The sequence below is a fragment of the Pogoniulus pusillus genome, chromosome 31 (genome assembly GCF_015220805.1).
Source record: "Pogoniulus pusillus isolate bPogPus1 chromosome 31, bPogPus1.pri, whole genome shotgun sequence".
NCBI classification, from domain to species: Eukaryota; Metazoa; Chordata; class Aves; order Piciformes; family Lybiidae; genus Pogoniulus; species Pogoniulus pusillus.
Window position 1 is genome coordinate 11,653,069 of NC_087294.1, and position 24,442 is coordinate 11,677,510.

The 24,442-nt window shown below is 39.9% G+C and overlaps 1 protein-coding gene across 8 annotated transcripts in view; it reads left to right on the top strand.

Moving 5' to 3' along the window:
* The window catches only part of EPHA7 (EPH receptor A7), a 266,536-nt gene that overhangs the window by 166,969 nt on the left and 75,125 nt on the right, over window positions 1-24,442 (top strand). For 5 of the 8 annotated variants that reach the window (XR_010307952.1, XR_010307951.1, XR_010307950.1 and 2 more), the window contains exons 13-16: window positions 1,427-1,636; window positions 2,865-3,014; window positions 8,913-9,106; window positions 10,190-10,345. Coding sequence is in view for 5 of the 8 variants with exons in the window: in XM_064169278.1 (XP_064025348.1) it covers window positions 1,427-1,636; window positions 2,865-3,014; window positions 8,913-9,106; window positions 10,190-10,345 (710 nt within the window). In the remaining 3 variants the exon portion in view is untranslated. Of the gene's footprint in view, window positions 1-1,426; window positions 1,637-2,864; window positions 3,015-8,912; window positions 9,107-10,189; window positions 10,346-11,483; window positions 15,909-24,442 lie in introns of those variants that run through there. The other 3 variants (XM_064169280.1, XM_064169282.1, XM_064169283.1) reach the window with 2 other exon arrangements.

Here is a 24,442-nt window from a genome sequence, read left to right on the forward strand (position 1 = left end):
GGGACACCTCACACTAGATCATGTTGCCAAGAACCGCATCCAGCCTGGCCTTAAAAACTTTAGGGATGGAGCTTCCAGCACCTCCCTGGGCAACCTGTTCCAGTGTGTCACCACCCTCATGCTGAAGAACTTGTTCCTAATGTCTAATCTAAATCTGCTGTCCTCTAGCCTGGATCCACTCCTCCCAGTCCTATCACTACCTGACATGCTAAAAAGTCCCTCCTCAGCTTTCTTGTAGGCCTCCTTCAGATACTGGAAGGCCACAATAAGGTCTCCTGGGAGCCTTCTCTTCTCCAAACTGAACAACCCCAACTCTTTCAGCTTGTTCTCATAGGAGAGGAGCTCCAGCCCTCTGATCATCCTCGAGGCCCTTCTCTGGACATGTTCCAGCACATCCAGATCTTGTAAATTGTATACATGCATGATATCCATATAATTAAAATTATTTTTAGCCTGAAATGGAGCTTGACAAATACTACCAGCCCTGGACGTTGCTTCAGCAAAGCCAGACCAGAAATGAGAGGATCAGACAGGATCACATGGGAACGTTCTAGGAACTTAAGTGATTTAATGTGACATAGACCTGGTGTGTTTTATTATTGCCATCAGCTGAAGTTAAAACCACTGATACCTGAAGCCAATTTTCTGCCTTTTGGGAGCAGAATTTTATTGGGTCAGCATGGTGGAAATCAGCATACAAGAATCCCTAAATGGACTATGGTAGTGTTTAAGAGAAGAACAAAGGGGAAAAGAAGTACAAGCTAACAAGGTGACAACTTTTGAGTGTGTTTTGAGCTGACTCTTTACCAGGTGTACAAGATAGTATGAACTACTAAAGTATAAGCACTTAGAATCATAGAATCATGGAATCAAGCAGGTTGGAAGAGACCTCCAAGATCATCCAGTCCAACCTATCACCACTTCAAGTGTATAAACACTACAAATATGTGTTTAAAGTGTATAAAGACTTTATAGGGAACAGAAAGATTGTTTGTTTGATGAACTTCAAGTTATGAATAAAATTATCAGTAGCTAGGGCTCCAGAAGGAGATAGTTCTTATTTTCTTGTACGATTAATTAATGCTGAGAGATGAAAAACATGGAGGCAAACTATAAAAAGCTGTGCATCAGGTAATCTCTCTTGGAAGAGACTTTCTATGTCTTAGCCAGGAATTTCTAGTGATTGGCAACTTTTGTTACTTCTAGTACATTAACTACTCACACATATCTCTTTGAAGAAAATAAAACCTGTGTTTGAAGTGAGTGTCTTTGCCTCGGGATGCATTGCCACAGAAGTAGTAAATATGCAGAAAGCTTAAGTTCATAGAATCAGTCAGGGTTGAAAGGGACTTGGTAAAACTAATTCTTACTTCTCTTTTCAGCTCTACTAACAGGAATTGCTGCTCCTTTTTTTTCCCCCCTCCAGAAACATGATGGGCAATTTACAGTCATTCAGCTAGTGGGAATGTTGAGAGGGATTGCTGCCGGAATGAGATACTTGGCCGATATGGGATACGTACACAGGGATCTTGCAGCACGCAATATCCTTGTCAACAGCAACCTTGTTTGTAAAGTGTCAGACTTTGGCCTTTCCAGAGTTATAGAAGATGATCCAGAGGCTGTCTACACTACTACCGTAAGAGAAGTCTGTGGGGTTTAGTAGTTCTGGGATGCGGTTGTTAAGAAAAAGACGATCTTCTAGATAGTAGGGATAAGAGAACACATCAGCAGCTTGGGAAATGTTAACCACTGAAAAAGGAAAAGAGTATATGTGCAGAAATCTGGCTCTAATTAGGGAGTGGTGTTTTTCTAAAAACATATATTTTCATTTGGTGAAGTTTTACCAATTTTGCACAGTGTTTTTTGGGTTATTCCTTTCCTTGTGATTTTGTGTTTGAACAAATGGGAGAGTTTTACCCATAAATATTTTAATCATCTCATTTGCCGTGAGTCAATTAAAATATTTGTAGGCTATTACTGCTTTTCAGACTAGATTTTTATCTCACCAAAAGGCTGACTAGCTTGAGGCTAGACTGTGACAAAGCTCAACTCCTGTATTTTCCCTTACTTTTGGGTGGGACACTTTGCTTAAATAAGCATTCATCAAGCACACTATGCTCTTTATTCTTTTGCTGAGCCAGCTCCACATTCCCACCCGTGGGGCCTCATTGTACCTATTTTCTCATGCTGAGGGAAGGAGAGGCCCCTGGAATCTGCTCCAACAGGCGCAGGGATCCAGGAAACCACACCGGTGTTCATGGCTGTCACTCCTGCTGCTGGGCTCGAAGTGGTATCCTGTTTTAAAAACCTCAGACCGAGATTTCAGAAGAGCCATGTGACAAATCAGTGGGTTTTATAAGAACAGGATGATTCCCTTCATCTAGTTTCAGCCAGGCAGGAGTTAAATGACTAGTGTAAATCAGATATCTAAGCAGCCCCTTAAAATCAATATACAGAGAAGCACTATCAGAGAAATGCATCCAACTTAGCTTACATAGGTATCCAAGTTTCTATGTCCAAGTCTTTTAAGAGCCTAAACTTCCTTTGAAAAGTCCCCAGTCACGTATAGTAGGCAATATAAATACTGGTTCTGATGTTGTAGAAAGTAAATAGTATTCTGCAGAAGACCACAGGAGATCACAGGATTTCAGGAGCTGGAAGGGACCCAAAGAGATCATCAAGTCCAATCCCACTGCCAGAGCAGGGCAAAACAACCTAGCTCAGGTCACACAGGAATGCATGGAAAGATGATGGAGAAAAAAGCCAACATTTCTTTCTCTCTTGTTTTTTTGTTTGTTTGTTTGTTTTTCTTTCTCTCATTTTTTTTATGTTGTTTTGTCTTTTTTTTTTTTTTTTTTAAATAGGGTGGAAAAATTCCAGTGAGGTGGACAGCTCCAGAGGCCATCCAGTACCGCAAATTTACATCGGCCAGCGATGTGTGGAGTTATGGAATAGTTATGTGGGAAGTAATGTCTTATGGAGAGCGACCTTACTGGGACATGTCAAATCAAGATGTAGGTTATACTTTGTCTGGGAGCATGCTCTGTGTGTGTGTGTGTGTTAGGAAAACCCCTCTGTGTTGCAGACACCTTGATAAGTTGTTTCACTATACATGCATAAAGTGTTGGTTCAGAAATGAACTTTATCAAAGCGCTGTAGATCTCTCACAAAAGCTATAGAGCTTTCACTCTTTACCTAAATCCAGGTAATTTACAATTGGGCAATTACACTTCTATGGCTTCATCATACTAGTCAAATGAGTTGTCTTCATCTGGTAAAGACTTTATGAGTCTGTTATTGAAAAACAAAGAAATGAGTATAACAACTACCAACTTCCTCATTTTCCCCTAGACTACGTTTGTGCAGGTAAATGTAGAATTGAGCCCTAAGATATTAATCTCTGCAGCAGGTATCTTTGCTTCTCTATACAGGTATATTTCCAGCCTTCTCTCCAAGAAAACATCTTTTATTTCTTGTTTACATGCCTGTTTTATTTTATAACTGTAACTTCTCTATGTTTTGCTTACCACTTCCTTCAAAAAAATCACTATCATAGAATCATGAAATCATAGCATGGTTTAGGTTGGAAGTGACCTCAAAGATCAGCCATAGGTAGGGACATCTCCCACTAGAACAGGTCACTCAAGGCCTAATCTGTAAGTTTCTGTTTCAAGTGTCAAGTAAAATTGGAAAACCAAAAATAGTAATAAGATTTGCCATTGGAATGGGCTGCCCAGGGAGGTGGTGGAGTCACTGTTCCTGGAGGTGTTCAAGGAAAGACTGGATGAGGCATTTAGTGCCATAGTCTAGGTGCTAGGTTGGACTGGATGATCTTGGAGGTCTCTTCCAACCTGTTTGATTCTATGATTCACTGCATTGCACTTAAGCATAGAAAGAATTTCATTTTATTTCCAACCAAAAAAAAAAAAACAAAACCCCTAATTCTGAGGTTTCTGACTTCAGAGCAATGACTAATCAGTTGGAAAAAAGTTGTTAAAAATCTGAGCAGCAGCTAATGACCTACTTTGACGTTTTCAAGTTAATTATGCTGATTTAACAATACCCTTGTTTGCATAAAATATGACCCAGAGCAACAGGTCTGCAGCAATAGAACAGACGGGTGTTAAATCTTGACTTCTGACAAATCTATTAACATAGAATGTACACAGAAAAAAAACCCCAACATGCAAGTAAAAAAGATGTCAGAAAGCCCCATTTAAACTTCTTCAGATGGAGATCTTGAGTGGTTTATTATTATTATTATTATTATTTTGATTGAATGATCGACATCAAAGCTGGAAGGAAAAAAAAGATGAAAGTAGTAAGTGATGAGTCAGTTTGGCACAGTGCAAAGTTGTTAATACTTGACAGGTCTCAGTGTCAAAGATTTCATGGACTGTCAAAATATGGGCAAACAAGTCCTTGGGGCAGAGAAAGAGAAATATTTACATTCCCTAGACACCCAGTAGAGTTTCATTTCTTTTGACACCTTCCTTCTGTACTAGATTCAAGCATAAAAGAAGTCTGACAGGAATATAAGATGCCTCAAAGGCAAACCTTACCTATCTTTCAGTGAAAACTTTTAAATAGGGGAGAAATTTTGGTAGCTTTATGCTCCTTTTTGGATTTTGAAAAGTATCCCCTCTATTGAAACCTGAAATTAAAGTGCATGAATGAACCTTTCCCATAAAACAACTAATTACCACTTCTTGCTGTTTCATCTCTTTTTTGACATCTTACATAATAATCTTCAATAGCACAGAGTTAAAAGATGCATCAATTGCTTGGTAAAATCATTTCAGATATACTTGGATGCTGTGATCTTCTCAAGTCTTTGTGCTCTCCCAAAAAATCTTACACATCCTGCCAATCTGTAGATAAATCTACGATGCAACAATTTTCAGTCATCTTGTGATTAGTTATTTATTCTCCTTCACAGATACCAATGGGAGGATTTAGCTCGAATAAAAGTGCTAAATATGTCTCTTCTAAATTTGCATGCATACTCAGGCAGTTCAGATATTCCAAATGTATCATTTTGCCTAAAAGTAGATGGGGATGTAATCAGATATCAGACCAGATCTCCTAAAACATACATTTTCCTGACTCTGTTTCTTTAATTCTGCTCCTCTTCCCTTTAAGTCACTTTTTTTTAATAGATGGAGGATACCATTTTGTGTTGTAATCTCTTTTTAAGCAAAAAAAAAAAATCCTCTTTTTAGCAGTGACCTGGAGCTAGGGTGCACCAGAAGAACACTTATTCTGCAAGCTTCCCACAGAGACACAGCAGGCTGGGCACAGATGATTCACAGCATCTCCAGCTTCTCTGAGCAGTGGGCACCCCTCAGCTTAATCCTTGACAGTAACAGTAGCCCTCAAACTGCTGCACTATATTCATCCCCCTCTTAGACTGCTGGTGTTTGCTAGGTTTTGCTTCCCTTTAATTATTGAGGCTAGTGCAGATTAGAGCTTCACAAAAGGATTTAGGGTACATGTGTAAGCTTAGCTTTACAGATATTTTTTTCCTTTGCTGTATTCCTGGATTTATTGCCATTATTATGATGATTAATTTATATTGTTATTATTATATACCCAAAAGCAAAATGAGAGCACTCCATTGTCCAGTTACCCATATTTAAAACTTTGTTGGCATCCAGTACATGCAGTTGTGACGATTTGGGTGTTACCTGCCCCCAAACACTCGTGAAAATCACCCAGAATAGACTCAGCAGCTGGAAATTAAAGAATGAAGCTTTATATTTACAGCTTAGCACAATAGACAAGCAGATATTTACAATCTATACAGCTATAGACAGAAATAGACAAGTTAAAAAGGTAATACAGAAACACAACAGCCCTCCCAGGAACCAGAGTTCCCAGGAGGGGCTCCCAACCACCCTTCCACCTCCTTTCCACCCCTCTACCTTATCCCAGACTTTGTCTTACGTTCAAAGTGAGTTTGGAGAATTGGCCAGGGGGGTTAGGAAGCAGAGGGATTAGTTACACAGATGGCAGGTTGGAGAGAGAAGGGAGGCAGACAAAGCCAGAGAGCAACTCTGTTATCTGTGTTTGTGTTCCTTTTTTTATACATCTCAGCAAGCCTATGAGTGAAGTAGCCATCACCACTGTTTCCTTTTCACAGCCTATAGTCTAATTCCTTTCACTAAAATATCCCAGCTAGGCTCAAACTAGCACAGCAGTGAACAGACCTGGCTTGCTTTTAACCTACTTTACGTCATCAGATAGCCTGATTTTTATGAAAACATATTTGACTCTTCACAGCTTTCTCTTTTTGTCTTTTTTTTTTTCACCAAAAGCAGAGTTTGAAAAACAATTACTAAAATACATTTTTAAATTTAAAAAAAAAATAGTAAACATTTCAGCTGCATTCTCTTTGTTCTCTTTGTAGCTATTCTTATATCAACGGAAAAAAAATCATTTCCTATTCCATTATCTCCAGGTACTAATTTCAGAACCTCACCTTCATCTTTCTTAGAAGAGTAGATGCTGGTAGTGCCTCAGTTTCATATGAAATCTTTTTTTTCAGTAAGAATTTTCCCTTGCCAGTATTTTAGAATGTATTTGTGTTTAATTCATCTCTAGCTAACTCATTATTTTGTGTTTCCTAGTTTCATCCTTGTTGCTCAGAACACACATCAAAGCTCATTCTGCAGTATCCCTTGCCTTCTTGGATATAGTCTTTCTCTAAATGGTTTACCAGTCCTAATGGACTTAGACAGCTTTGGCAGTCATGTCACTCACAGAGTCATAGAAATCAACCAGGTTGTAAGAGACCTCCAAGATCATCCACTCCAACCTATCACTCAGCCCTAGCCAATCAACTGCACCATGGCACTAAGTGCCTCAGCCAGGCTTTTCTTCAACACCTCCAGGGATGATGACTCCACCACCTCCCTGGGCAGCCCATTCCAATGCCAATCACTCTCTCTGGCAAGAACTTCCTCCTAACATCCAGCCTATACCTCCCCTGGCACAACTTGAGACTGTGTCCCCTTGTTCTGTTGCTGGTTGCGTGGGAGAAGAAACCAACCCCACCTGGCTGCAGCCTCCCTTCAGTTCGTTGTAGACAGCAATGTGGTTGCCCCTGAACCTCCTCTTCTCCAGGCTGCTTTTGTCATTCCTCATTGGTTTTCTCCATCTTCTGACCTCTTAGCTGCTTTGTAGTGAATCATATATAGTATGCACAAAGTGCACCTTATACCTTTCTGTATGACTTTTCATAGTGCACCACTTGTCCTGTGCAACTGCAGATAATTTTTCCCTTTTCTTCCACTCCTGTGCATGAGGAGCTGCTCTTTTGTTATTTTTCCTCTTAATAATGCTCTGGAAGATCTTACATTTTCATTCTAATGTTTTCTTTCCTCTATAGTTCTGTCCTCCCAATTTTCCTGTTCTTCTGCAGCAATCCTCTCTCCTCACCCTGCCTGACAGATAACTTTGCTGTCTCTTGAAAGGTCACCACACACATTCTTCAAGGTGTGGGGATTACTGCAGGACTTGAATATTTCTCAGTCATTTTTGAGTTATAGGACAGTACTGTCATTCCAAAGGTTCAGACAGAAAGCTGAGACCCAGGGAGAGGAGGCAGCTTCCCTGAGGTCAGAAGGACATTCTGTCACACAAACCAGCAGTAAGTGCCCTACCACTGGGTTATGCCTCCTCTTTTCACAACAAAACTTTCCTGCAAAGGGTTTTGATACAATCATGGAATTCAGCCAGCTTTTTGAAGGTCATTTTGTATTCCTTGCAGGTCTGACTGCTTTGCAGTCCATTGCTTTTGCATTCCCTCACACAACCTATGCAATATTTTCTATCTGAGGTTATTATTTTCACTAAACCCTGGATGCTCACCAACTTTATTTATCATATCATATCTACCTCCTAGGGCTACATCCAGAATAACTTCTGATCTTGCTTTCTGCACAAACCAAGGGAGAAGACAGTCCTGTGCACTACCTTTCAGGAACAAGCACCCTTCCTTAGCAATTCTAATACTGCTCTGTCAGTCAATGTCAGTATACTTGAAATCCCTCATGGATGGTATTTTAGCCCTTTCCCACAAGCCTTTCTTATCTGTCTTGCTTCCTGATGTGCTTTCTTATCCTGCCCTCGAGGTTTACAATAGCTTCCTGTGATTTTGCTTTACCCATTTTTATTTTTTTTACTTAAATCTAAATGGATTTGGCTAAGGGAGTGCTGGGTGTAATTCTTGGTTCAGACAATGTTCTCCTACAATCATATCATCATCTAGCTGCATCTTTTATTAAGTCTAGCTTTCTGTTTTGGTGATAAATTAAGATGCATTCAGCCCCAGCTTGCTTTCTCACATGGCGTTTTTCTGCCACTTTATCATTAATATAACGTGGTTAGACATAGAATATAACTTTGTTTCCTAACATTTTATGTCTGCTAAACATTTTTCTTGGGTTCTTTTACAGCATCTTCAGGCTTTCTGTGTTTCAAATGTGCATGCACAGATCCCTGTCCATTTACAAGTCAGTTACTTCTACCGCACTCTCTTTCATAAAAGCCTGGGAACAACCAATAATGCTCTCTGAAATAACTTCATTTATCAATCTATCTGTTGCTCTCCTGGTGAATTTAATTGTTGGTCCCTATTGCTCACTTGACCAGATAATATAGCTATGTTCTGCCCATACAGAACAATATGCTTAATAAGCCCAAAGATAAAGTCAGGGGGATTACTTGAAAACATGAGTACTTGTGTCAAAACAACAGACTCATATTTTCACTACACTGATGGTAATGTCTAAATTGTTTGGTTTGGGGTTTAATTTTTTTTCCTTTTATTTCTTGAACTGGGTAGCAATATATATATATATCCCTTAGCTATCCCTTGATGAAAAATGATTAACTATGTTGACTACCAGGTTATAAAAGCAATCGAAGAAGGCTATCGTTTGCCAGCACCCATGGATTGCCCAGCAGGATTGCACCAGCTGATGCTAGATTGCTGGCAGAAGGAACGTGGTGAAAGGCCGAAGTTTGAGCAGATAGTTGGTATTCTGGACAAAATGATTCGAAACCCAAACAGCTTGAAAACACCACTGGGAACCTGTAGCAGGTAAGAAACACTTTAGTTTGTGTTCTTATGATGGTGAATGTGGCTGGGTTGTAGATTTTCTGCTTCGTGGCTGGTTCCGGTTCCTGATTCATGTGTCTATCGGTTCCTCCTTCCTACTGTTCCCTGTTCTTCCCTTCCCTCATTTACCCTTCGTTTTTTTTTCCTCCACCATTCTGAACAAAGCCAAAAAGGACTGTCTTAAAAATATAAGCAAAAGAAAGAAAATAAATACCACAGAATTAACACATTTCTCAGTAAACTTCTGCCTTCTCATCGTTCTTTCGACACTCTTGCTGCTACCAGTCTTTATTTTCCTTGCTTCTTAAAATCAAGTCTGGTGAGCAAGGATCATCTGTTGTAGCTTTGTATGATGCATCCCTTGCCCTAGAAACTAATACAGTAGAAATAGTAATTAACAGTACTCATACTTGTCCAGTGTACTCTGACATGCTACACTCCAGATTTTTACCTTTCATTTTCTGGCTTTACCTCCTTTCAGTGATTGCATCTCATTATATTTACGGTGTAGCTTTTAATGGCTTCTTCATAAATTTCAGGTGGATGATATAACTATGGTTATCTTTTGATCTGCTAGCTAGATCACTGCACTAGGGTATCCACTGGGCTATATTCCACTCCTGGTTCTTCTATTGACTGATTTGCTGTGACCTTGAGCAACTTACTTTGTGCCTCTGCTCTTTCTTTGTCTTTGTTTTGCCCCATCCAATTGAATAACAGGAATAGCTACAATTATGTTTTCTGAGATGCTTGAAAGAATAGCATCTTTACATTGCTCAGCACCTTTAGCAGCAACTGCTGTGACACTAGGTAATAAGGTTGATTTTCTGTTGGTAACAATAGTCTATTAGGCTGGTTTTGCTTACTCTGACCTTTCATCTTTTACGTGCGTAAGCTTAGGAAGTGCATATTGTGAGCTCCAGAGCAGTCAAGAGCTATTCACAGAGTGTTTCTACTCTTGACATTTTTAATACCCCAAACTTATTTGACTCTCACCTTGCTGAATACATCCTGATGTTTTACTCTCTTTGGAAACAACTTACTTTCCTTTTTCCTTCTCCGTAGACCAATTAGCCCTCTTCTGGACCAGAACACTCCCGATTTTACCACTTTCTGCTCCGTAGGCGAATGGTTACAAGCTATTAAGATGGAAAGATATAAGGATAATTTCACAGCAGCAGGCTACAACTCTCTTGAATCAGTTGCCAGGATGACTATTGAGTAAGTTAGTACTGGGCATGTTTAACTTGCATTTAGGGAATTTGTAGGTAAAATAATACACAATGTTCAACTCCAAAGCTTTACCCTGAGTACAAATATGGCACTTGGGGTTAAGTGAGTTTGTTTAGTAGCTGATGGTGATATATTACAGTATCTCATGAAAGGAAAAATACCCTGTCACCTATGTGTGGCATCACTTTTTTCCCTGCTTTTGAGATCAATTGAAATAAGACCAAAGCAGGAATTTGCACCATTTCCAAGTATGTATGTATAGGAAAATATTCACTTTACCTCCACTTCTTAATTGGTAATTTTTTTAGACGTATTCTAGGAAGATGTGGCATTTCCTTCTAATTGGCTGAGGGCTGTCTGTGTCCTGCTAGAAATGACTTTGCATCAGGATAAAAGTCTAGACAAGCAAAACAATTTTCCTAAGGCTAGCATGGCCTGTATTGGTACTGCCATCTTAAACAGGGCTTCTTGGCACCCTATCAATGATGTTCTTGTCCTGGTGGTTGTCAAACACACATAATTCCTCTTTTAGAGAGCTGTGGTTTTATAAATAAGTTTCTAAGCAATATTCTGAAGTTTGCAACCCTACTCTTACCTGCCTGTTGTCACTAGGGATCTCAGCTTATAGCCTGGGAGTTGTCCTTAGAGCCCACAAGCTTCTACTAGGTCAGTGGCACTAGTAGTGTTGGAATTGGAACAGCTCCTCGTCTTTGATTTGCATGATGGGTATGGGTTTCTCTAGGCATCTCTTTACAAAGCAGAATGTGGTCCTCAGAGCTTGTATTTATATATAACTTTGCCCTGGAAACCACCCAAAGTATTTTATGAGGCATCTTTTCCTTTGGGTGTCCTTAAACGCCACAATAAAGTATTATCTTAGTGCAAAAACATGCTGATGTCATTCTCAGATGTGCAGATACATGCAGTGTAAGTACATGGCACTTGCCATGTTATTGCACTCCTCACTGAGAAGTTGAGCAGCGCCTGTATGAACGTCACAGTACTGAGCTGAGGTTCCAGCATAGCATCTATGTTAGAAACCTGTATCCCAGACCACCATGTAGCTTTGACTCACCATAGCAGTCTAACTTGAAAAATTAACAATGTACGCATTTATCTTCCCCAGGGATGTGATGAGTTTAGGGATCACGTTGGTTGGTCATCAAAAGAAAATCATGAGCAGCATTCAGACTATGAGAGCACAAATGCTACATTTACACGGCACTGGCATCCAAGTGTGATAGACATTTCTCCCTTATGAGGGAGGTGACAGACTGAGAGAACAGCACTGGCCTTCAGTATATATGAAGTGCTGCTAGAAGACACTTGATTTCCTGGGTCCTTCCTGCAGTGAATAGAAGAGCTACAAGAAGCACCTACAGACTTGAACTCCTAAGTGCCACCAGAATTTATGAAAAGGGAATTAGGATCCACCAGTGGTGGCAAGGAAAACAGCAGTGACAATAAACAAAGTACTACCTGAATAAACATACAAACACCTTGAGCTCTCTAACCTCCTTTTTATCTAATAGACTTTTTAAATGTACATAAAATTAAAAAAAAAAAAAAGAAAAAAGAAAAAAGAATATATTTGTCAGATAAAATCATGATATTATTGTTGAATTCAACAAAATATTTTCCTTAAATCTGTGATTTCTGAATCTTTTTTTAATCATTTGTGTTTATTCTTCATAAAGACTTTTCTTTTAGTATGATGTTTATATCTTTGGACCTTTTTAGTGCTAATTCTATGACACATTACTACACTGGGTACCTCTGAAGGATTATTTGAGTTCCTAGAGATTTAAGAAGCATGACCAAGAAATGTATTATCTGTCCAAACTTTGGTATCCTTTTGTGCCATTTACTTTTGTTGAATCAGCACCGTATCGACATGGCTAGCTAATTGGCAGGGAGTCAGGAAAATGCAAGTTGCCAAGAGCTCTGATATTTTTTAAGGAATTTTTTAAGGTTACACATATACTATCTTTTAAAAGAAAAAAAAAAAAAGGAGAAAATATTTTAAAAAAGGGAAAAATAAAAAAAAAAGCAAAGCAATAATGACCCCTAAGTAGTTCTAGGCACTTTGAGCAAATTGATGGTTTTAATGGGCTAGAGTTAAAGTGAGAGATACTCTAAGACGTAGATCTGCCACTGTAAACCGGCTGAGACGCTGCATCGAATGGACAAGTGATTGTAGGAGTGTCTCAGAACGTGGGGTGCAGTTCTCCGGTGTTACCTAAACCGTTTAATCTGAGCACATCGCATCGGTTGGTTGTTTCGTTGGGGTTTGGGTTTTGTTTTCAGTACTCTGCATCAGCAAATCTGAGAGACGTCGCTGGCGTATGTTTTATGGGAGTGAAAGCTGTGTGCAGTCCAGCTGTCAGGATAAGGACAGAGATTTTAGATGAGAGCTGTAGAGCAAGAAGCAAGGGGCAGTTCAGAATTTTCAGTGCTTTCTTTTTTACCAGCTTTTGCTGCTCTGAACAAGTATGTGTTTGCCTGCTTACACAGGCGTGGCAGCCCTTCGTCAGGAGCACAGGCGCAAGAGTAGCTGCTCGATGGGATATCTTTTTTTACACCATTTTCTTTGATAAGAATTCCTTCTTCTTTTGGTTCTTTTTAATTGAAATCTTTAACTATCATAAGCAATAATGAACAGTGTCGTTGCAGGTATCGCAGGAATGTATATGAACCATTACGAGAAATGCTTTAAAACAAAAAGCTAAACCAAGCTAATTAAAAATCTGAAAATTGTGAACTACCCCAGCAATGAACCGCTGTACTTCCAAAGAGACTTGGGCTGCTTCTATTGATTTTTTTTTTTTTTTTTGATAGAGAAAGATCCCAGGGATCAGTCACGAATTGGTCTTGTTTGATAATGTGGGCATCCACACAAAAAAAATAAAAGGAGAGAAAAAACCCCTGTAAATGTTCCTTTGTAAAACTTGTAAATTTTATTTATACTCTCTTGTTTTGTACACACATTTCTGTGTAGTGAGCTCTGGACACATTGAAAATGCACTATATTTTTCTATTTTACTTGCAGAGCATCACAAGCAAACATGTATATTCAGTGCTACATAATGTGTTTTCCCACATTTAGGACCAAAGATAGTTATTGGAAACTTAAATGCATCAATTTTTCTCCTCTTTTTTTTTTTTTTTTCCCTCTCTCCCTCTCTCTCCCCCTTTTTAGATCATTGTACAGTATTATATTTGTCATTCTATTTATTTGTTTCATTAGGAAAAAAAAATCAAGTTTGGTTATACTAATTTTTATTATTATTATTATTATTTTTGTCCTCCCTGCCTTTGTTGAAACAAAAAAACCTGTAAAAAGCTTTTAACTAGCATAATCCCGTTACGTAGACACTTCCATTTGTAATCTTTGTAATAGACTGTAAATATATTTTTGGAACTATAATGCAATGTGCATAAGGGTTATTTTTCAGTGTCCATATATGATTGTTTATACAATTCACAGCACTTTACAGTCATGCTGAGAAGCCTAATTTATTGCCTGGATTTGGGCAGAGTAAGAAAAAAAAAAGCAAAACAAAAAAGGTGAATATTCTTGTTTCTTACTAGATTGTCATTGGATAGAAATGGAGTTATTTTCATGTATGCAACTCAAGATGGCTTTTTAACTATTAAACTTAATTTTCTAGAAGTGGTGCAGAAGTGAGATGCAGAGCAGACTGCGTTGCCCAATGTTGAAGTTAGCGCACACAAGCACTCAGCCAAGGCACCTCGAGTAGCCATTGGAACACTTTCAATAAGCATCCGTTTTGTGTCATAACAAATGCTTAAGTGCCTCACTGCTGGAGTGAGCATCTGTGGACAACTGCACAGGGTGCCTGTCAGTTTTGCTGCTGCTTTAGGCACCCAGCTATGATTTAGGAGTCTTAAGTTCAGACACCTTCTTCCTTATAAATCTCCGCTATTGTTTCTAAGGGCTTGGCGATTAAAGGTGCGATGCACCAGTGCTGGTATTGCTGAGAACCCACAAACCCAAAATGCAAGAGAGCTGAGGCCAGACTTCACCTTTAGGACTTGTTCAGTACTCTGAAGCACAGAGGCCTCAAAGCATGTGCGTTGACCTGGGCTCACGCATGTAAAAGTGAGAGCCCTGATAGTTATTTCTTCCTTGTTTTCCTTGTTTGATTTAAGCCATCTCTTGAATAGTAAATATATTTTAGCATTCATCTATATACCTTGATTGCCTTAATGTTGCCACAGATTTTTACACGTTTGAAAGTGGTAGAGTAGACCCAGAAAGCACAATCGCTATCAATACTCCAATCTTATCTATCTATTCAGAACATTACTTCAATTTAGAGCACATGCATGTAAATGGATTTGTAACTGGTAGAGCAGCCGCATATTGATGTTGGTGCCATTCCCCAGGTTCCAGGAAAACATAGCCTAGGGTAAGAAAAAGAAAGTGCCAGACAAAGCCGATGGGAGGAACTGAAGAAAAAGTTGGGTCAGAGGCAGAGTTAAAGGCTAAATGATGAGACAAAGAAATTATCTCGGTTCTGGCTTGATTTGGAAATTGTGAGTCATTAAAGGCAGACTGTCAGGCTGATCTTTCCTGACTTTATCCATCTATATGCATCGAAAAGAGAGATGCCTAAGACAAGCAGGATGAATCTCCCTCTGGGAATGCTTATCTCCATTACCTGTAGAGGGAAGCCAGATGATTAGCTTAAATTAGGCATCTAATACCTACACAGTTGAACTTAGGTGAGGTGATTCCTGCCCTATAGGTCCTCGGCTGCTGCAGTTTCCCCCACGGAAAGGCAGCTCCTTCCTTACTAGTATGCCCCAGGATGTGTCTGAATTGGGCTTTATTCCAGAGGTGATTTCTTTTTATTTTTTATTCTTATTAAGAGATTTGTAACAGATCATCTAAATGCTATTTGTATATGGGTATTAATTCCTGGAGGAGAAAAAAAAACCACAAATAAATCACAATTATGATTGTTCTGAGGAAGACCTGCCTAGTAAATTACAGTTCTTTAGTATTTTAAGTAATCAGAAATAACTTGCTGACATACTGCTTCAGTCCAGAGGTTATGTGATCAGATATGATAGTTGCTGTTTGCAAAACCGTGTTTATCTAAAGCCTTGTCATGTAAAAATCTCCAGGAGGCAAAGATGCTTAAATGTATCTCAAATTGAATGTTGCCCTTAATATCTTAATAATTGAGCTCTGTCTGTATTATTCTCCATTTAAAATGAGGGGTTTGGGGTTTATATATATATATATATATATATATATATATATATATATTTGTTTAAGCTGGAGTTATCTGGCATCCACTGAGGGAGTTTGAAAAACAAAAAACACAACAAAGATTTTAAGTTAAATTTGCTTTTCTCCAGTGATAGTAACATACAGTAAATAGTTTCCACTGTTTTGAATGTTATAAAACCTATTGCTTTAATGTGGGGGATAAAGGGGGTTATTTTTTATTTTGTTGTTGGTATTTTTTTACATTTATTGGTCAGTAGTTGAAATAAAAAAAAAAAAAAGTAATAATAATGATAATTTGTCCTTAACTTTCTAAATAATTCATATACAATCATTTTAAGAAGAGTTTCAATTCCTCAATCTTTGAGTTACAACTGGGAAAAGGAAAGGCTGAGGGAGCTGGGGTTGTTTAGCCTGCAGAAGAGGAGGCTCAGGGGTGATCTCATCGTTGTCTACAACTACCTGAAGGGAGGCTATAGCCAGGTGGGATTGATCTCTTTTACCAGACAACCAGCATCAGAACAAGGGGACACAGGCTCAAGGTGTGCCGGGGGAGATCTAGGCTGGATGTTAGGAGGAAGCTCTTGTCAGAGAAAGTGATTGGCATTGGAATGAGCTGCCCAGGGAGGTGGTGGAGTCACCAACCCTGGAGGTGCTCAAAGGAAGCCTGGATGAGGCACTTAGTGCCATGGTCTGGTTGATTAGACAGGGCTGTGTGCTAGGTTGGCCTGGATGATCTTGAAGGTCTCTTCCAACTCGGTTGATTCTATGATTCTATGATCATGTCACTAATACCAAGTGATGCTGAGACACCCAGCCACAGGGGCCGGTTCAGCTGTGCTCTTGCCCAGTGGTGGCATGAAGCTCTCCACTGGTTTTGTGCAGGAGTCACAGCCAATTCAGCCAAAAGAGGGTCATTATACCTTTTAAAAATCCACATGTGTCATGTCAGAGCTATGACATCCTTAATGTGTTATTTCCTTGCATGCAGTTAGAAGCTTACCTGCTCATGAGATGCCTTTGGGGTTTGGTGGGAGTTGGTTGGTTGATTTGTTATGTTTTAATCAAGTCACATTTGGGGTGCTTGTGGAAGAGAACAGTTTAAGAAAAGTACAATACAAATTCTTGCCTAACTAATTCTGACAGCAATTGCTGCAGAGGCATTCAGGCAGTTGGTGCAATGATTTGCTGAGCAACTAGCACAGCAGAATCTCTTCATGTTCAGGACCTGTTAGGATTGTACTTCTGATGAATTAAGTTATGGGTAGAAACAGGTAAATTTATTCCTCCACTAACTTGAAAAGGACTTGTAGTGATGGATTTGGGATTTGAAGGATTGCTCACAGTCTTAGCCTCCACCAAATTTCCAGCAAAATAAGAAATTCCAGGCAGCAACCTATATTTTCTCTCCTATTCCCTTAAGGGTTGTCAAATGTAGACAACAATTACTTTTGAACAGAGGTTTTCATTGTTTGCATGGTGCAGCCTTCTGCTTACTTGTGAATAAGCACTTCTGTAATCAAATTGTATTGGGCAGGAATGGGGGAGGGAGAAAGGAATACAAGAGTTTGGAAAAAAAACCAAACCACATGAAAACAGAGAAAGAACAAGCAGACCAACAAATGACCTGTGAAAACCAAAGTATGACTGAGTTCACCGTTTTGGTAACATATTCCGTACAGGAATTTGAATAATAAGAATGATTAAGCCATAGGCATAAAATCTACGATATCCTGGCAGGCAAAAGAATCGTGGCAGAATGCAAGCTACACTTATGGGAGTTGATCCTCTCTGAATTTGGTTTTCTGAGATTTTAAACTTAGGACAATAATGCATGCACTTAGAATGAGATCCATTGAAACAAGCTAAGGGACTAAAATGTTGTGTCCATAATATCCATCAAGTTCTCAGTGCACTTTCAGGGTTCAGCAGTTTGAAAGTAAAAGGAGTCATGGAGTTTATATGCTGTACAGACACAGATTATGTCCAGTGAGATATGAAAGGTGAAAAGTTTAAAAGAGGAAACCACTCACTTTTGTGCTTGGTGAAAAGGCAGAAGATGGGAGGGAATAGAAAGAACAGAGGTTGTAGCCTGGTGGGGGTTGGTCTCTTCTCCCAGGCAACCAGCAACAGAACAAGGGGACACAGTCTCAAGTTGTGCCAGGGAATGTCTAGGCTGGATGTTAGGAGGAAGTTCTTCACAGAGAGAGTGATTTGCCATTGGAATGGGCTGCCCAGGGAGGTGGTGGAGTTGCCATCCCTGGAGGTGTTGAAGAAAAGCCTGGATGAGATACTTAGTGCTGTGGTTGACTGGATAAGGCTGGGTGCTAGGTTGGCCTGGATGATCTTGGGTGTCTCTTCCAAGCTGGTTGATTCTGTGATTCTATGATTCTATGAAGCCTCTCTAAGTCATAGGGCTCTGCAAGACGTTGTTGGCAAAGGACTTAAGGAGTGTCAAGATTTTTTTAAAGTAAATAAACACTGTTAATAAAATATACCTAATAAAATAATGGGGAGTTGTTTCAGTGCTCTGATTTTTCCTCAGGCCAGATTGGAATTTGTCAAAGAGACTAAATTGAGACAGATGGGAAAGCAACTGGTAATACACAGCTCATTCAAGCAGACTTAAAAGAGACATGAAAGGAGAATTTTACATGAAAAGCCTGAAAATAAAACATGAACTCTTGATGATATTTACTCACAGAAGGTTTTGGAGTAGTTTTCTCTTGAAGTCTAGAGTAATGATTGCAGATTTTAGCACCGATACTATACAAATGGGGTGAAATTAATGTCTAATTAGACACATTAAGGAAAGAGAAAAGATCCACAAGTCTATCAACAGTTGATGTCTTGATAGCCTGTGTAAAAAAAAAAACAACCAAAACCAACAAATAAAATAATTAAATAAATAAATAAAGAAAAGATGTGGTACAGCCATGCAAAACTTGTGTAGCCAGCCAAATGAATCTTGGACAAAATATGACAGAATGCTTAGTGCCAGAAGAGCTAAATTGGGAACAGAACATCTATTCATCCACAGACCAAAGCTTCTGCATTTAATTGAACCAAACAACCAATTGTAGAACTCTGCTGCTAATAATAATTAGTACTAGTAATGAAAAACTCCAACTTGGAGATCATCTGAAGAATCATCATATGGCCTACAATGACAAACACACTTGGTGCTTCAGCCCATAGCTGTACCCAAAGACTGATGTGTGCTACTGGTATTACAGTTCGATGACTCTTATTTCATAAGGGTGGTGAGACACTGGACCAGGTTGCCCAGGGAGGTGCTGGAAGCCCCATCCCAGGAAGATTTTAAGGCTGGGCTGGATGGGACTTCGAACAACCTGATCTAGTGTGAGGTGGCCCTGCCCTCAAGCAAGGAGGTTGGAGCTAGACAATCCTTGACAACGTTATGATTCTATGATGTGTAAACTGGAGACATTGTAGCCCCTTGTCCGTAATGAGAAGGAATGCTGAGGAGTCTGTAAGGTCTAGCAAGTGCAACAGAACATCTTTTCTGGTTATTTCCTTAGAATCACCAGGTAAACATGAATTTACCTTTTACATTAAGAAGCAAAGCTCCTGCTCCAAAGATGCCATCTCAGTGAGAATAAAATTTCTCCATTGGTTTTAGTAGGACATCCAAATCTGACTTGAAGAGGCAAGACTGAGGATGATTGGTAGAATGTATCTGTGTTGATCCCTTGTGTTTCATGTGTGTAGCAACATTACTCAGGCAATTTCTTGACTATCATTCACTCTGCTTAACTATGCCAGCTTCCACTGCCTTCCTGAAGGGCTGAATGCCCATTTTTAAGATGTCTGCTGGAAAATATGTTTCCATTTCCTTTCCTCAGGGACCAACTAGCCTATGCCAAGAATGCATGTGTGGTTTAAGAGTAAGCAGGTGGGAGAATCTCAGATTAGTTCTCTCCAGGGTGTTCTTTTCACTCGTGATCATAAATTAAATGTCTTCTCCCACTGAGGTTGCATACAGCGAGTTACAGGAGAAGTCTGATTTGCCCAAAATAAACTAAAATCATCCAGACACCACTAGAAGGCCACTCAGAAATGACAGATTTTAAGTGTTAGTTAGGATTTTGTTCATCAAGTGAAAGAGCTGGGTCTATGGGAAGTCTGTGTGTGCAGCTTTCACAGCATAAAACACTCCACTTACCAAAGGATGGAGCTTTCTGGGTACCAAATATCCTCTGTCATTGACATTAAAGCTAGACTACAAATCTGAAAGTCCATAAGAATAAAGAAATGGAAAAAAATAGTTTTGTAACATAATTAGAGCAAGTCTTAACCATTTGTTGCTTGGTCTTGGCAGCACTGATGCTTCCATGTGGGATCAGTGGAAGAGTAAGATGGGTTCAGACAGGACAGAAATGAGATTGGGTGGAGTGTGGGGGGGTTCTCAATGGGAAAGAAGAGGCTGGGAGGATATGCTGGATCTGTAGGTGTCTTTGAGCAACCTTTGCATTTCTTTTGCAGGATCTTTGCATTTTACCCCAAGGCTTTCTCATAGTTCTTTTACTTGAGTAGCCCCTTAAGCCTTCCCTTTTCCAACTCTATGCAAATAGTGGTGCTTATTTCCCCAACAGCTGCTGTGTGTATCCTCATAGGCTGCTGGAAAAGAAGACAGAGTTCAGTTCAAGTCCAGGCCAGGAAGAAACTGGGGCAGCAAGGCACTGAGAGGGATTCTCAATGAAGAATTTTATTGCTACTATTACTCAGAGTCAGTACTATGAGCAAGTGATTGAATGTGTTTGTGGAGAGAAAGGCTGCACCTTACTATGTAGCTTCTCTACATGCTCATCATCATTTCATCCACTGCCATGAGGGGCAAGTAGGATGGGGAAAAGGGGAAAATAACATTAAAAAAGCAATCAAAAAACCAAATTTCAGGCATCTCTTTGTAGTGCTCTCCTTGAGAAAGGAAAACTGTTTCAGTGCCCACATGGCACTTAGTGCCATAGTCTAGTTGACTGGATAGGGCTGAGTGATAGATTGGACTGGATGATCTTGGAGGTCTCTTCCATTCTGGTTGATTCTATGATTACCTGAACTTGTGCAAGAACAAATCCTGTTTGATGCTGGCAAAAGCATCCCAGATACATTGTGTGCTGTCTGCTGTAAATTTCAGCCACAACCTGCCTCCCACCCCATGAATCTTGTTATCTAACACTGGGGTGTCTCCCAGATGGCACCTTTCTTGCTGCAGTTGAGTATCACACCAAAGACCCTCTGCAGGAGTCCATGTCTGTTTCCTTCTGCAGAGATGCTACTGGTGTTTGAAATGTATTTCCCCAGCCATGAGAAGGGAAACTAATTTTTGCACTATACTCTTCTGCTTCTTCACAGCTGGCACTACTCATTAGTACATACTTAGCAGCACCCATACTTTACTAGGGGCAAAGTGGAAAATGACTCGATGACTGGGAGGAAGGAATGGCCTTCTCTGCAGCATCAATGTCTATCTAGGACCAAAGAACTATGGGTCAGAGAGATCACTCCAAATATTGAAGTGCAAAAATGATTAGTGTTGGCCAAAATAAACAAACAAAAAATAGTGTATGTATGGCTGCCCAGGGAGGTGGTGGAGTCACCATCCCTGGAGGTGTTTAAGAAAAGACTGGATGAGGCACTTAGTGCCATGGTCTAGATGACTGGATAGGGCTCAGTGACTGGTTGGCCTGCATGATCTTGGAGGTCTCTTCCAACCTGCTTGATTCTATGATTCTATATAGCTGTTGAGGTGTTGCATGTGGAAGAACTGAATAAGTCAGGCTTAATGCTGGAGCTATTGGGCTGAACTGCCCAATAGTTCCAATGACACAACCTTATAGGAGTATGGTTTGAGTTACATCCAAATCTTTCTATTGGCAGTGCAATCTAAGAGACACCTGAATGATAAAGTCAAAAAGACCTGGTAAGGGAGCAATTCCAGAGCAGCAAGAGGAAAGAGTTACCCTCTATGATCTCTGTGATTTTTATCACTCTCACAATCACTTAATTCAGTTCTATGAAATTAAGATACCTGCATTAATAAAAATCATGTGGAAACAAATGCTTCTCCTGTGTTATCTGCTTCTGAGTTATTTGCTGAGAAAGAGTGAAGATATTTTCCAGCAATACTACTTGCTGTCAGTATAGCAAAGTCTCTTCCTGTGGAAAAGCAAAACAAACCCAACCAAAATCTGTGTAAAGTGTATCTTCAAAGCACCTAATACTATTTTAACACTTGTATTTTGTAACAGGATTGTGGAAAGCTGAATTTGTTTATTTATTCCCCCCCCTCTTTTTTTTTTTTAACATGAATTAAATTCCAATTCCTAGGGAAATGTCTATCATGTGTTTCATAACGATTTTACAAGTGGTTGCATGATATTTAAGATTGAATTTTCAGGTGTAAATTAATGGTGTTTCACTTTAGACGTCAGAGAAATGGAAGCTACATATCTTAGCATGCAGTTCTGCATCTGCATGGCTGTCATTGAGCTGTCCCAGCATACTTTTGCAAAACAGAATGTGGTAATTGGCAGTGCTTAGACCATAAATTCTACTGTGTCTTGCTATAGGTTCGGGGTTTAAGGCCTTTTGGTGATGGAAACTCTTGTTAACCAAAGTCAGTAACTATTAGCAAGCAGATAAAGCTGATGTAAATTAGTAGAAGCTGTTCAGGTAGTGGCAGGACTAGGAGGAATGGAGCAAAGCTGGAGGTGGACAGGTTCAGACTGGATGTGAGAAGGAAGTTCTTCACCATGAGAGCCTGGAATGGCTTGCCCACAGAGGTGGTTGAGGCCCCATCCCTGGAGGTGTTTAAGGCCAGGCTGGATGAGGCTGTGGGCAGCCTGCTCTAGGGTAGGGTGTCCCTGCCCATGGCAGATGAGTTGGAACTGGTTGATCCTTGTGGTCCCTTCCAACCCTGACTGATTCTATGATTTTATGATTCTGTTTATTGAAATGGAGGAGATACATTACAGAGGTGATGTTACTGAGCTCACTCTCTCCTTGTCTAGTGTAAGAGCCAGAATAAGCCAACAGGCTGACTCCCCTCATGCTTATTGACAGCTGAATCGTGGCAACTCATAGCTCAGGATACACAGCTGACAAGAATGTAACATCTGTCATCCCTTTACTTCTACTTCTTTGAAGGTTTACCTTAATTTGCTTCTGCCAGCCGATGGGTGGCCCTCTTCTTCTCATGGTGAGAGAAAGATGTAGAAAGAGTAAGACTAACTAACACTTTGGGCTGTAGGAAAGTATTACAAGAAGGCCAGCACGATGCTTTCAGCCTTTCTGTTGGAAAGACTCTTGTAGGTATATGTATATTGCCACACATTAAGCTGCAGTTCCTTTCCAGGAAAAAAAGTTGCTTGGGCTAAATCTAGTCCAAGTTTACCTTCAAAATTCCTTCCTGTACTGTACAATCTGTTCCCTTCCTGTAGTAGCTTTCCCTTCCAGCAATCTCCTCCCTCTTACTCTGATATTTGGGTTGAGCTACTTCTCTGGGAACGAAGAGATCTCTGCTCTGAGTGAAATGGAGTTTTCTTCATGGAAAGGGTTGAGTGGCCTGTCCTGTCCCAGAAGAGTTAGTATCTTGGTCTGCAGGCACCACTGTGCAAGCTTGTTCTGTCCTTACTCAGCTATTAGATTAAATGCTCAGGATCTCTCTGATCCTTGTTTTACATTTCCTGTTGATAGGTTGGAGTTATGCATATACTTTCAGAGAGGGTTTGGGGCTGTGAAATCCTGAACATTAATTTTCTCAGGACACCTCCAGGTATATCCTGCTGGGATATGCATGCTGGCATACCCACCACCCTTTAAGAACTGGAGCCCTATCTTCAACTCAGCAGGGCTTGTCATCCACTTTGACCACAGTCTTTGACTGGCCTTCAGTTTCTCCAAATTATTTTAGGGTTTTATCTTTTTTTTTCCAGGGAAAAAGTACCTAATTTGGGCCTTGGATGAGATTGGATAGCAGGACAGCTAGTAATGAATCATGGTGATAATCAATAGCTAGGTCACACAGATGCAAGGAAATTATTAAGTCAATTTGCTATATGTCACACAGGGATCTCCATCTCCCATTTGTTGATGTTTCATGCCTTTTAGTCTGCAGCTGGTCTCTGCTCTGGTGAAACCAGTGCTTGGTGGTGAGAACCAGGTGCAGTTCAGAGTAAGGTCACATCACAGTCCAGGGTATGTGTACACTATCTCATTAGTCTCTTGATCTGGAGACCTTTGTCCTGGTGCTGACCAGAGAGAAAATCTCAGTAGAGACAGAATCAATATAACTGCAACCTGAGGTTTTCAGTACCTATGCATCTAAGTGCTGCTTGTGGCTAACATTTAGCTCTGAATAAATTCACATCAATATTTTTAATAATTCAAAGTCTTACTCGCCTTCAGAACAGCAAAAAGACACTATCAGGGTAAAAAAGAAATAGTCTTCCTTTTGGAAAGGGTTTCTCTTCACAGATTGTTTTTGCTGCATTCTCTTCTCATGCATTCCTTGCATTAGTGGAGTTCCAGAGGGCAGGTAGAAAAAAATAAGAAGAAAAATAATAGAAGCAAGATTTAGCTTAACACCTTCCCTTCACGTAAAGTAAGTCCCTAAGACACTCCACAAGAGACAGGAAAAAAACCATTCTGTCCCTCCATCAGACTGCTTCCTCTAGCTTTTCAGGTTCTTTTTTTCAATAAGCCTCTGGTATTATGGCTATTAATATTGTCAGCTCCTCTTCTCACTCTATCATAAAACATCTGCTCCCATTTTGTCCAGCTTGGTGACAGAGATGTATGGC